The following is a 12,477-nucleotide window of genomic DNA, read 5'->3' on the forward strand; positions in this document are numbered from 1 at the left end:
GTCTAGCATGCTCAAGGCCCTGGGTTCAAGTCCTAACCCCTCCAAAAGAGAACAAACTAGTAGACTAGAAATCTGCCGCGGTGTTGCTATGACGTTAGAGTCTTATTCCCTACTGGAAAACGTGGAGCCTCCTAGAAATGGTAACTTTTAAGAATCAATAACTCCAGAGCTGGGGACAGAGCAGCAGCAGAGTATTTACAGAATGTGGGCGAGGCCTTGGGTTCAGTCCTCAGCATGAGGAAAAGGATGACAAGAAGCTAAAAAATACAAACTCAGCGTATTTGATTCTTGTGGAATATAAACACTCAAAAAATGCACTGTCAATAACTTTATGGAAGTTGTAAGTTGGGATGGATTTATATGTGAGTGACATCACATTGGGACATTTGCTAAGCTAGTGATGTCCTCTGGAAGTGCGGGCACATTAGCAAACTCAATGTTTGCCTTAGATGCTACACTGTTTCCCTTGATGAATAATTTCTTCTTCCTCTGCATTTGGAGGAGATGATGCTGTGCTGTGTGCTGTGAGCCTATTGGCGAATTCCCTTGAACACTGGGTAAAGGGTGTGCAGTTCCGTGGGCGCTGTGGAAACAGCCCCCAAGCACATTCTGATTAAGAGGTTCAGATCAGAGGGGCAGAGAGTACAGCATCCTTTAGGCTTCTCCAAGTCCTTAGTCTTCTGATTTTCTTGGCTGAATATATAACTGCTACTCACTTTGGCTGAACTTTTTAACAAATCTGCAGAAACTCTAGCAGAGAAGTTCTTTAGACATCTTGAAATCCCTGAGCCCAGCAGTGCTTCTGATAACCCTTCACTCACTGTGTGTTGATCACCAGTCTGTCCCACTGGCCTTTGATATCATCTTCCGATGGCTGCTCCGTTATGTAAAGCCCATCAAACTCCAGCTTCCGCGCCACTTCCTTCTCTCGCTTAAAAATAACCAAGGGGACCTGCGTGTGGGAATCAGACATTCGTTAGCTGGACTGACATGCCTCACAGTCACTATCTGTACCAAACAACCCTCAGAAAGATCTATTTCTCCATGAACTTGCAGGCAGGCAAAAACTCTAGTGAAAAATCAATCAACTATATCCAGGGAAAAAGAAGCATCTAGAAGGTTTAGGAGAAAGCAGCATACATACCCGTGCATATGTTTCAAAGACATGAGGGTTAATGTATGATTAGATTAACAAAACTCTTTTTTTTTTCTAAAAGAAACAGACGATTACAAAATATTCAATATATATTTAAATACATTATGAACAGATGGCTAAAAAATATTGCATCTCTGAATGCATGCTTTTTAATGCATACGTTATATAGAGGTAAATTCAAGTTTTAACATTGGCTGGTTTTGGGTATCAACTTGACACAAGCTGGAATTATCACAGAAAGGAACCTCCCTTGAGAAAATGCCTCCATGAGATCCAGCTCTAAGGCATTTTCTCAACTAGTGATCAAAGGTGGGAGGGCCAATTATGGGTGGTGCCATCCCTGGGCTGGTAACCCTGGGTTCTATAAGAAAGCAGGCTGAGCAAGCCAGGGGAAACAAGCCAGCAAGTGACATCCCTCCATGGCCTCTGCATCAGCTCCTGCTTCCTGACCTGCTTGGGTTCCAGTCCTGACTTCCTTTGGTAATGAACAGCAATGTGGAAGTGTAAGCTGAATAAACCCTTTCCTCCTCAACTTGCTTCTTGGTCATGATGTGCAGGAATAGATACCCTGACTCACAACTGACAAAAGTCTTGGTGAGTGAAACAAGATTTCTCTGTCATCTGTGGATGATTCCCTTTCACGTGGACAGCTTCTATGTGAGCACAGTGGGGAGGTATTAACACCGAGGAAGCATCAAGAAATATTTACCCCCATGAGAAGAGGGGGACAAAAGGTAGAAAAAGTTCCTTTATTTCACATGCTAGTCTTTTATTCCAAGCCCTAGCTTTTCAACTATCTTATGAGAGTTCATAGCCAGAGACATGGGGCAGTGAAAAAAAAAAAAGATATATCTGCACAGGTGAGGATGTCCCCAAGCACTCAGAGAGACTAGATTTGAGGTGACAATCTCAAATTCTATTCACTGAGGCTGACTGTTACCCCCGGCAGGGACATGGGGATAAAGGCTACTTCTTTTCTGCATAAAGTAGCAGGAATTGAGAGTCTTCTGTCACAGATGTTGAGAGATCTGCACCTAACAACAGAACACTTGTGCTTTGCATGTATTTCACTGTGAGAGATTGTGGGTGGTAGGGAGGGTGGCTCACGTTTGTGTGGTCTTGTTGTACCTGAAAAAGGTTCACTGTATAAATAATGATCATTAGGCAAAAGCATGCTGGAAATCAGTGACTGATCAGTGGAAACTCAGAGAGGTCATTCTCTCTTGTCCTGGCATTGGAGATGGATGCCTATGGACCCATTCCACTCTCCTGCCCTTAGCCTGTTATGCCCCCTTATCCCAACCTGCTTCTCCCTTCTGCCCCAGAAGTCTGGGCCCCTAGAACATCCCACATGAAATGCCACAGTCGGAAATTTCACCTCATCCCCAGAGTCCCCAGAAGTCCAAACTACAGACAGACACTCTAAACACACAGGTACCGGGGACTTACTTTCAAGCAGTAGTAGCCGATGATGCAGAAAAAGGAGATGATGGTGTGGAGGATGGCTAAGATACGCAGGGTGGGTTCCATATAGCCACTGCTCTCCTCCAGCACGTAGTGAACCGCAATGATTCTGTGGGGGCTACTGTCCAGGCTGGTGGTCACTTTAGCATCATCGCTGGACGTTCGGGAAGGCAGCTCCTTTCCTTCCACCACAGAAGAAGTGGAGACCTGATTCAAACCAGTTAAAATACGGTCAGTTCTCCACATGCCACATCGTCACAAGCAGAAAGAAACAGAAACACAACCTCTGCAGACAGTTGCATGTGAAGTCAGAACATAAAGACTATCGGGAAAGTGTAAGATGCAGCTTTTCCAACAGCAAATACAATTAATAGCTATGTGTCTAAAGTTTATGCTGGGGGGTTGGTAGGAAAAATATTTGCTGCCAAGTTTGATGACCTGAGTCCATTCTCTGGAAATGACATGGTAGAAGGAAGAAACAGAATCTTGTTGGGTAGTCTCTGACCTACACTTGTACACCATGGTGAGCACGTGTGTGTGTGTGTGTGTGTGTGTGTGTGTGTGTGTGGCAAACGTGTACACAAACACACACACACACACACACTTGTTAATTTTTTAAGGTCATGCTAATCCAATGAAGAGTTACAAGGACTCCAAATTGTGCAGAAAGCACTACGTATTTTTCTTCTCAGTTATCCAAATAATGTCATGTGAGAAAGGTTCTGTCACATCCAGGCATCATAAGTCATAACAAGTAAGAAACCCAGCTGAATCGTCCTAGGAGCACTGGGGTAAAGCCTCTGTAACACTCAACCTTCTCAATCCCAGCCTGTCTAGGTCCTACCTACTCACTTGCCTAGAGCGAGTGCACCATTTCCTGTGGCATCTGTTGAGATGCAGTTTAGAACTGATGTGATGTGCTCACTTGCAGCTTGCAGGGGATGTGATGTGCTCACTTGCAGCTCGCAGGAGAATCTCTCCACTGGTATCAGTCACTTTTGGCCTTTCACCCACCAGAGCACACATACGTACCTTGTAGAAGAGCAGGATGAAATTGATGGCGAAGGCGACAAACAAGGCCAGCATTCTCATGTTGTAGAAGTTTCGAGCAAAATAGTTCTGAAGAGAGAAAGAATTAAGAACAGGGTACCCAGTAAGAGATCAGAAATGTACAAATGTTTAAAACAACTCCTTCATTCATTTACTCCAAACTACAGACTGAGAGCCTGTTGTATCCTTTGGGCTAGAAGCACACAGCGAAGGACAAAGTTTCTTCCACCAGGGAGGAGACAATGGATAATAACCACACCCTCAGATATTATTCAAGAACTGCAAACAGCACATTGATACTTAGGTGAGGGTTTGGGGAGCAAGCTGATAGTTTGAAATAGATGACTAGGAAAGGCTTGTGTCAGGAGCTGGAGCACAGACCTGGGGGTGGCAAAGGAGCTGACTAAGCCAACACAGAGGGGAGGGACACAGATAGTGTGAACAGGCCTTTAATTAAGGGTGGGGCTGGAGAGAGGGCTAAGAGCATTTGCTGTCCTTGCAGAGGATCTGGGTTCACTTTCCAGCACCCACCCAGAAGATCACAACTATCTGTAACTCTAATTGTGGGGGGATTGATGCCCTCTTTTGGCCTCCAGAGGTATTATTAAAAAGACTAATGGTGTGTGTGTGTGTGTGTGTGTGTGTGTGTGTGTGTGTGTGTGTGTGCGCGTGCGCGCGCGCTTGGAAAAAAAAAAAAGTAGGGGAAAAGCAAGAACTCTGGCAGGTGAGTACCAGCTGAGTTCTAAAGGTTTCTGATGAGGATTTGAGTTGTCCATTACAATAAATCGACTCAATGATCTCTAAATCCATTTCCAACCTCTAAGACTACACTTCAGGGATGTAAAGTCTGTCCTAGCATTTCTTGAATTCAGAATGTGGATGAATGAGATAATCCTTCCCGAAGTGTATCTTGTCTCTTCTGTAATGTGAGTACAACAGAACAAGCCTCTGACATTTGCTCCGAGAACTGATGAGGATATATGAGGAAAATCTACTGTTCATTTTAATATGCTACTAATAATTAAATATGGCACTTTGTATGCTGCCACTGGTATGATTGCTGTTTTACTTTTTATGCGATAAGATGCTGTGGGAGAACTAAAGAGGACAGGATACAACTAGACAATGACTTAGAAACTCTTCTGAGGAAATAGAAGCAACAGGAGCTGGTCAGAAAGCATAGCTGCAACAAGAGGTGATGTCAGTAGGTTGGTCTCCATGGCAACTGTGGACATGGAATTAGGTAAAATTTCAAGGCAGCTTGAAAGAAGAACTGTTTTTTTGTTTGTTTGTTTGTTTGTTTTGTTTTCTGTACTATGTTAGAACTAGAGAGGAAGGGCCCAAAGATCAGCACTACATGACTGGTTGGTATGGTACATTGAATCGGAAGAAGCCAAAGCAACTCAGCAGAAGAGGATGTAAGGGAAGAGGCCACATTGGGATTTGCTATTTGTTATTACACAGAATGAGTTTAGCATGGCAATGCCTCTCATTGATCTCTCCATGGACAGAACCCCTCTCTGTGGGGGACCTCCTCCTACAATGGGAGGCTGGCTTTACTGCCACAACTAGTTATACTAGGAGTTAATAACATACTCACACTGGGCCAGTGAAATGTATCTCCTAGGATGTAATAAAATAGGTCACAGAGACTGACTTATCTAAAAGACTTATGGCTTTTGTATGGGGACTGTCACAAAGACATGGAGGAGAGAGATCTATGGGCAGGGGCCAGGCAACATGGCCATGATTGGTCTGATGTGTGAAAATTGGCAAGTCGATGCCAAAGCTACAAAGAGACAGAGAACGGTGGAAGAGTTACATAAAGCTAGAAAACATAGGAAGCCAGAGGCAGAAATGAAAAGACAGGTTCAGTTGCTTTCCTTATGCAACTGAAGAAACAGGTTCCTCAAGAACCACGGGGCTGCTAGAAGGTACCGAAGAGCCTACCCAACCTACAGAACATCTACAAGGAGAGATGCCTGCTGCTATGGCAACCACTGATGCACATCAAATTAATGATTATACGACGTTATCTCAGAAACTTGTATGGTCAATGGACTCTGTAGCAAACAATATAGAGGAAACACAAGATTTGGGAAATACTCCTATAAAACCTTATGCAGAACTATCTCTTTCTTTCATCTCTTCATTTTCTTTTATCCATCTCTGAAGAAAAATTTTGAATAATCATCACTGAAAAGCTGACTCGTTAGATTTATACGTATAAAATATGTTTATGTTTATACATGTTTCCTTTTAGTACAAGGTGGGACCATAGACTCATCAGGTTCTGGACTGAACTATGAATTCCATGGGCCCAAGAGGCTATGCCTGGTTTATAGTCATTTTATTATAGAACCTTGAAAACATGGCTGATGGATTCCAAAGTATTTGTAGAAAGACTCTAGAGCTGCCGTGATGCCGGTTCTTCGGTCAAAAGGTGTTAAGGCAGCATGAACTTATGTAGAGGCCCTTGGGGATATCAGACCATGAGAAAGCATGCAGAGGCCATGGAGTGTTAGGCAGTGTAAACTGTGCAGAAGAAACAGTAGCTTGAAAAACGTCACAAATACACTGGGCTGTAGAGATGGCTGGACAAACTGGCCGCCCATGAAGGGGACCGAGGTTTGGTTCCCAGAACCTACATGGTAACTCACAACTGTCTGTAGCTTCAGTTACAGGGTATCAGATGCCCTCTTCTAGCCCTGCCCCGGCACTTCCATATATCAATGTATGAAAACACTCACATGTACACATAAAATAAAAACAAAGTGCTTTTAAAAATCCAAATACACTAAAATGAATAGATAAACATCTCCTTAGCACTCTGATTATAAAGGCAGGGCCTTCATAAGTCAAATCGGTTGCAAAGAGAAAACACTTGGAAAAAATGTTGTCCTAAATGGATATAGACTTTTTTCTCTTACCATTATTCCCTAAATAATTCATTATAACAATCATTTCCATAGCCTTCACACTGCATTAGAGATGGTCAATACTCCAGACAGGGGACAGCATATGGAAGGAAGTGTGCTATTTACAGTTAAACATCCCACTATTCTTACACTCGGGACCCAAGTACTCTCAGATGTGGGTGGTAGGTTTTTTTGGGATCAGTGCTACACATAACCAGGGATAACCAATTAATACCAAAAGTCTCACCAGCAGCTTCTGTTGGTAGGCTATGATCTTCTTCCAGAATGCTGACTCAGGGACCTCTGGCTCCCCATATCGGTGTGTATGAAGTTGCCTCAATTTCTGTTTGCCCTTATCATCTTTGGCTTTTTCTTCTTTTTCTCCATCCTCCCCCCTGTGAAAGCAGAGGAATCACAAGCCATATAGAACCGAAGAACCACACAGCTACTTTGCAAACTACCAAGTGAGCACATATATGTCCATGTATAAGCATGTGCTTGTATATGCATATACATGTGGGGTCCAGATATTCTTAAGTATCCTTCCTCGTCAGGTTCTAGTCACCATGATTTGTGAGCAGTCTAGGACTATATCACCTATTACGTTAGGCTTCCTGGCCAGCAACTCCCGGAGACTTGACCACCTCTACCTCCCAAGTGCTGAGATTACAAGAGCAAGCCACTGTGTCCAGCCTTTCGTGTGGGTTTTGGGACCAAACTCAGGGAGCCATCCCCTGCAGCTCCCAAACTAAATTCTACCCCAATCAATCATAAGCATTCTGGGTTTTAGAGTGAGGAAAAAAGATTTCCTGCCCTCCCCACAGATGAATAATTCTGTGGACTTTGAATCAAAAGGGTATTTTTCGGGCCAGAAAGCTTTTTACACCCAAATTTTAGCAGATTCTCTTTGCTTGTGTGGTATGGCATTTGATTGCAAGATGACACAACAGCTAAGACATTCCTGTCTCCCCCATCCCTGTTCAACACACTTTACTTTCTTTTTCTTATGGCCGGAAGGCCTCATGCATGCCAGGCAAGTGATCTGCCATGAAGTGACATCCCAGCACGCCCCCCCCCCCACCTTTTACCATTCAACTGAAGTCAGGGTCCCACTAAATTGCCCAAGTTAGCCTTGAACTTCCTCTGTATAACCCAAGACATCCTTGAATGTTCAGTCTTCCTGCCACACGTCCCAAAGGCCTAGAGGTAACTGTTTTATTTGTAAGTATTGGGGGTGGGGTATGCCATTTGTTTTGGGGGGAGAGGGAGGGCTTGCCATTTGTGGAGGATCAGGGCATGCCATTTGTATGTATGTATGGGGAGGCGTGGCATTTGTGGTGGGGTCACAGTCATATGCAGGGTCAGATGTCATAGTGCACTAGTGAAGGTCAGAGGACAACGCGGAGGAGTTGATCCTTGCCTACTTGCCTATAGATCTCAGGGGGTTGAACTCAGGGACTCGGGTTTGGCAGCAAGTACACTTACCTGCTGAGCCATCCTGCTGGCCCATAATTCAAATGTTAACAGTCTCTAACCACTGAGACTTAAAATCAAAGCCCTGTACATTTTGGGTTCTTTCACTTATGAAGGACAAGGTTTTTCTATTACTGATGTAAAGTTATTGTGAAGAAAGCATTGGGCATTTCCAGTTTCATTCGCTGTTCCTCATTACCTACCTCTGTGTTTATATTCGAGCCCCAAAATACCAGATGTGCTCATGAAGATCCAGACCCCCTAGGCCTGTACCACAACAGGGAAGGTATGCCCATACACATGTGTACGCATGTGCACATGCATGAGTGAGTGAGTATGCACACACACACACACACACACACACACACACACACACACACACGTGCACATGTGTGTGCTCATTCCCACTAGCATGAACACAGTAGAATGGGGCTCAGGAATCTGCACTGTGTGTTTGTGAGTGAGAGGACACATGTGTGTGTACATAGGCCACGAAGTAACCTTAGGTGTGGCTCTTCAGAAACCATTCACCAAATACCGCCCCCCCCCCCCTGCCAGCGACAAAGTCTCTTAGTGGCCTAGAGATCGCTGATTAGGCTAACTTGGCTGTTTGGCTGTCCTGGATGTCTTCCTCTCCTCGATACTGGGGTAACAAATCTGCACCACACACCAAGGATTTGATATAGGCTATGGAGTTTGAACCTAGGACTTCAAGCTGATGGAGCAAGTGGTTTACTAGCTAATCTATCTCTCCAGCCTGTAACTTTCCTTTTTAACTACCTCTAAGAAATTTCTATGCATGTGGCCTAAGACGATGCTCACAGAAATCCAGAACACACTGAGATAAAATTGCCACATTAGTTTCTTCCCATCTTTAACAGGACATTCATACATAAGCTTTATGCATCAGTCCTTTTAGAAAGACACTGGGGAAGCTGGAGAGATGGCTCAGTGGTTAAGAGCACTGACTGTTCTTCCAGAGGTCCTGAGTTCAAATCCCAGCAACCACATGGTGGTTCACAACCATCTATAACGGGATCTAATGCCCTCCTTTGGTGTGTCTGATGACAGCAACAGTGTACTCATATATAGAGAGACACTGGGGTCTCTCAGGGGAGAATCACAAACAGGGAGTGTCCATGTAAAAAGGAGAGAGACCCTAGTTGGGGGTAATCCAGGTGGCCCTATAGGAGGTGAGGTCCTAGTTGTCACATAGATCTGAGATGGGGTCATGTGACGCCTTAGCAAGGTAAGAGTATCTATTTCAAAGAGCAGGGGCCAGGCCAAGAGGTTCTTGGACACAGAGGAAAGCCTGTATTGGTACATACTCAGCTTTCTCTGGCTCAGACTTGGTTTCTTCCTTTTCTTCCTTTTCTTCTTTTACCTTCTGCTCCTTGAACATGTCAATAGGAAACAAAAACAAAAACAAGGACGTCTTATTATTATTGTAGGTGTTTGTATATGGTGCAAGTGCTCTTGTCTCTTAGGTAGGTATGTGTATGTGTGGCCTTGCATATGGAGATCAGAGGACAACCCGAGCCATCGTTCCTCAGAAGACTTACAACTCAGTTTTTTGTTTTTGTTTTGTTTTGTTTCGTTTTTTAAGACAGGGCTGAGATTCCTACCTTTGCTAGCCAGTGAACTCCAGGGACCAACCTGCCTGTCTTTGCCTCCCCTGAGCTGAGATTATGAGCCCATGCTATTACACTTGACATTTTCCTTTTGAAATGTGGGTTCCTTGGATTGAACTCCAGGCCTCATGCTTGCAAAGTGTCATACTTGAACAAACACCACAAGCAAAAGTATCCAGAAAGGAAAGGGTTTGTTTCGTGCCATAGCTTACGTTCCATTACTGAGGGAAATCAGGACAGGAACCTGGAGGCAGGAACTGAAGCAGAGGCAGGAAGAACATTGCTTCCTGGCTTCATCTTCATTCTCAGTCTGCTTTCTAATATACGACAGGACTACCTGCCCAGATGCTGGACCCTCCCACATCAATCATTAATTTAGGGAATGCCTGACATATTTGCCTCCACACCAACCCTTATAGAGGTCTGTCTATTCGAATGAGAATACCTCTTCTCAAATGACTCCGGTTTGTGGTAACCAGACAAAAATAGTGACCAGGCTTCAGTGACAGAGATATGCTCAGCTCTCTAAGCACCATTATATCACCCCTGGGTGCATTTGGAGAGCTGTGTAGCCAACTCCAACTCATAACCCGTAACCCATACAGGGGATCTTCGTTTATACTGAGATAAGAGTTCTATGAACATGTGTCCTCCTAGCTTTCACCATTTATACACACCCTCCTCTCCCAAAGCTCCTTTCCACTGGCTTTTCTCACTTCAGAAACTACCTTCTTTATCTTATCTTATCCACTTGGAGAGAGAGAGAGTTGGGGGAGGGAATGTGTGTGTGTGCATAAGAGCAAGAAAGAGTCAGAACACATGTGTGTTTGGGAAGGGGTGCTGACAGGGTGAGAGAAAAAGGGGGGAGTGAGAGGAGAAAGGGGAGAGAGAAGAGAAGGAGAACCCAATGGCCTTAATAACGATTAATGGTGATTTAAAGTACCTGAAACTTTTCTTGTACCTCAGGGACAGGGATGGGGTTGGTCATGAGGTCACTGAGGCCAGCATTTGGGTTGTGAGGAATTAATTTATACTGCCCTCCTTCTCTCTTCAGATCCAAGCCAAATATGTCTGAAAGCAGGTCACTTTCCTCGGTCAGTTCCTTCAAGTCTGTCAGGTCCTCAGAGGGCAGGGCTGATTCTAAGGGCTTCCTCTCTGCCTCCTCTTCATCTCCTCGCACCTCATCCTGAGTGGGGTCTGGCATGTTGGCTAGAAGCTCCGCCACTTTGATTTTCTTAGCACCTTCCACTAGGCTGCCCCCCAGCAGCAGGCTGGAGATAATGTGAAAGAAGCCCCTACAGACACTGGCCACAAAGTGTAAGACGGTGACAAACACACTCCAGTAGGATGAGAAGAAGGCCGAGACCATGTCCTTCACTGTCATCTTCTTCATTCTCTTCATCTGCTTCTTCAGGCTCTTCAGGCTGAGCATCCTCACAAGGGTTAGGACGTTGTACCTGAGAGCAAACAGGGCTGACTGGATGGTGAGGAGGGAGAAGAAGCCCATCCGTGGGGCTTGCTCTTCTGGCCTCTCCTTCTCGCTCTCTTCTTTGTTTGCTGACCTCTCATTCAGATCAGACTCTGAGATCTGAGCCGCCAGCTGCATCTCAAAGATGGTGTCCTCACAGAAGTTCACGAACAGCTCCATCTTCTCCTTCTCCCCTCCCTCATTGACCACGTCAAATATGAACTGCCTCTTGGACTCCTTGACCTGGGGCTTCTCCCACTGGGTTCGGCTGGATTCGCTGATCTCAAAATAGACCCTCTCGATGCGCTTGGCACTGCCCATGATCTCAATGCGACCCAGGAAAGGCTGGAAGTAGTTGAGGACGCTCTCGGCCAACTCCAGGAAGGTCTGCAGCCTCGTGTCATTGGGCATGTGCTCCGAGAGGTTGGTCAGCAGGACAGCGACATTGAAGCTGATGTCTTTGGCAGGTTCATGAAACCTTTTGACAAACTCTTCATAATCCAGTGTCTCGTTCTCATCCGTCTCTGCACAGGACAGCAGGAACTCGGTCTCTGACTGGGTGTAGTGTTTGTGGCTCTCCATGGCTTTGTGGAAGTCTCTCTTGGAAATGACCCCTTTGCCATCAGGGTCATACTCCTTAAATGTGTCAGAGGATGTCAAGTCCTTTAGTTTCAGAAACATGTCAAAGAACTTGAGGATCATCTCCACGTTGTTGGATGACTCCACAAGCATGTCCACCATCTGTTTACCTATTGTTCCGTTCACCACATTACCTGGAGGAAAAAGCATTGGTGGTTGTTTAAAAATGAGCGCCTTTGACAAAGCTGGTATCTATAATCAATCAATCAATAAATAAATAATCATACAAACCTGGGATTAAACACGAACCAAAGTCACTGATTTAAATTTCCTCGTAGTGTATGAGGCCCCCGAGAACAGATTGATAATTATTTGTAATCTAATAACTCAAAAGGTGATTAAAGAAGTATAGGGAGAGCCCTGGAAAGTAATTATGTTCCACAGATAAAATCATATCTCTGGGCCTGTGGAATGGTTTATCAGATAAGGGCACTTACTGCCCTGAGAGCTTGAGTTTCCCCCCTTCTTTTCCTTCTTCTCCCCCCTCCTTTTCTCCTCCCTCTTCTCTCTCTACCCCTTCCTCTCCCTCTCTCTTTCTCTCCCTCCCTCCCTCCATCTCTGTTTTATAATGGAAGCCACTATCCTGTATCTCTTCATGGTCCAGAGTTTAGACTCAGAAGAAAAAAAAAGATTACTGACCAGCTTCAGAAAACTGGGGTTATTTTCTAAATAGAAATC

At 44.8% G+C, this 12,477-nt stretch overlaps 1 protein-coding gene across 1 annotated transcript in view; it reads right to left on the reverse strand.

Moving 5' to 3' along the window:
• RYR2 (ryanodine receptor 2) overlaps positions 1 to 12,477 on the reverse strand; it is a gene marked incomplete at both ends in the record, with an annotated part of 539,514 nt that overhangs the window by 22,710 nt on the left and 504,327 nt on the right. Inside the window, 6 exons of the mRNA XM_080918509.1 lie at positions 822 to 952; positions 2,606 to 2,827; positions 3,653 to 3,739; positions 6,836 to 6,983; positions 9,390 to 9,454; positions 10,636 to 11,933. Of these exons, the coding sequence (XP_080774635.1) occupies positions 822 to 952; positions 2,606 to 2,827; positions 3,653 to 3,739; positions 6,836 to 6,983; positions 9,390 to 9,454; positions 10,636 to 11,933 (1,951 nt within the window). The remainder of the gene's footprint in view (positions 1 to 821; positions 953 to 2,605; positions 2,828 to 3,652; positions 3,740 to 6,835; positions 6,984 to 9,389; positions 9,455 to 10,635; positions 11,934 to 12,477) is intronic.

This window comes from Micromys minutus, assembly GCF_963924665.1.
Source record: "Micromys minutus genome assembly, chromosome: 6".
In the NCBI taxonomy this organism is placed as follows: Eukaryota; Metazoa; Chordata; class Mammalia; order Rodentia; family Muridae; genus Micromys; species Micromys minutus.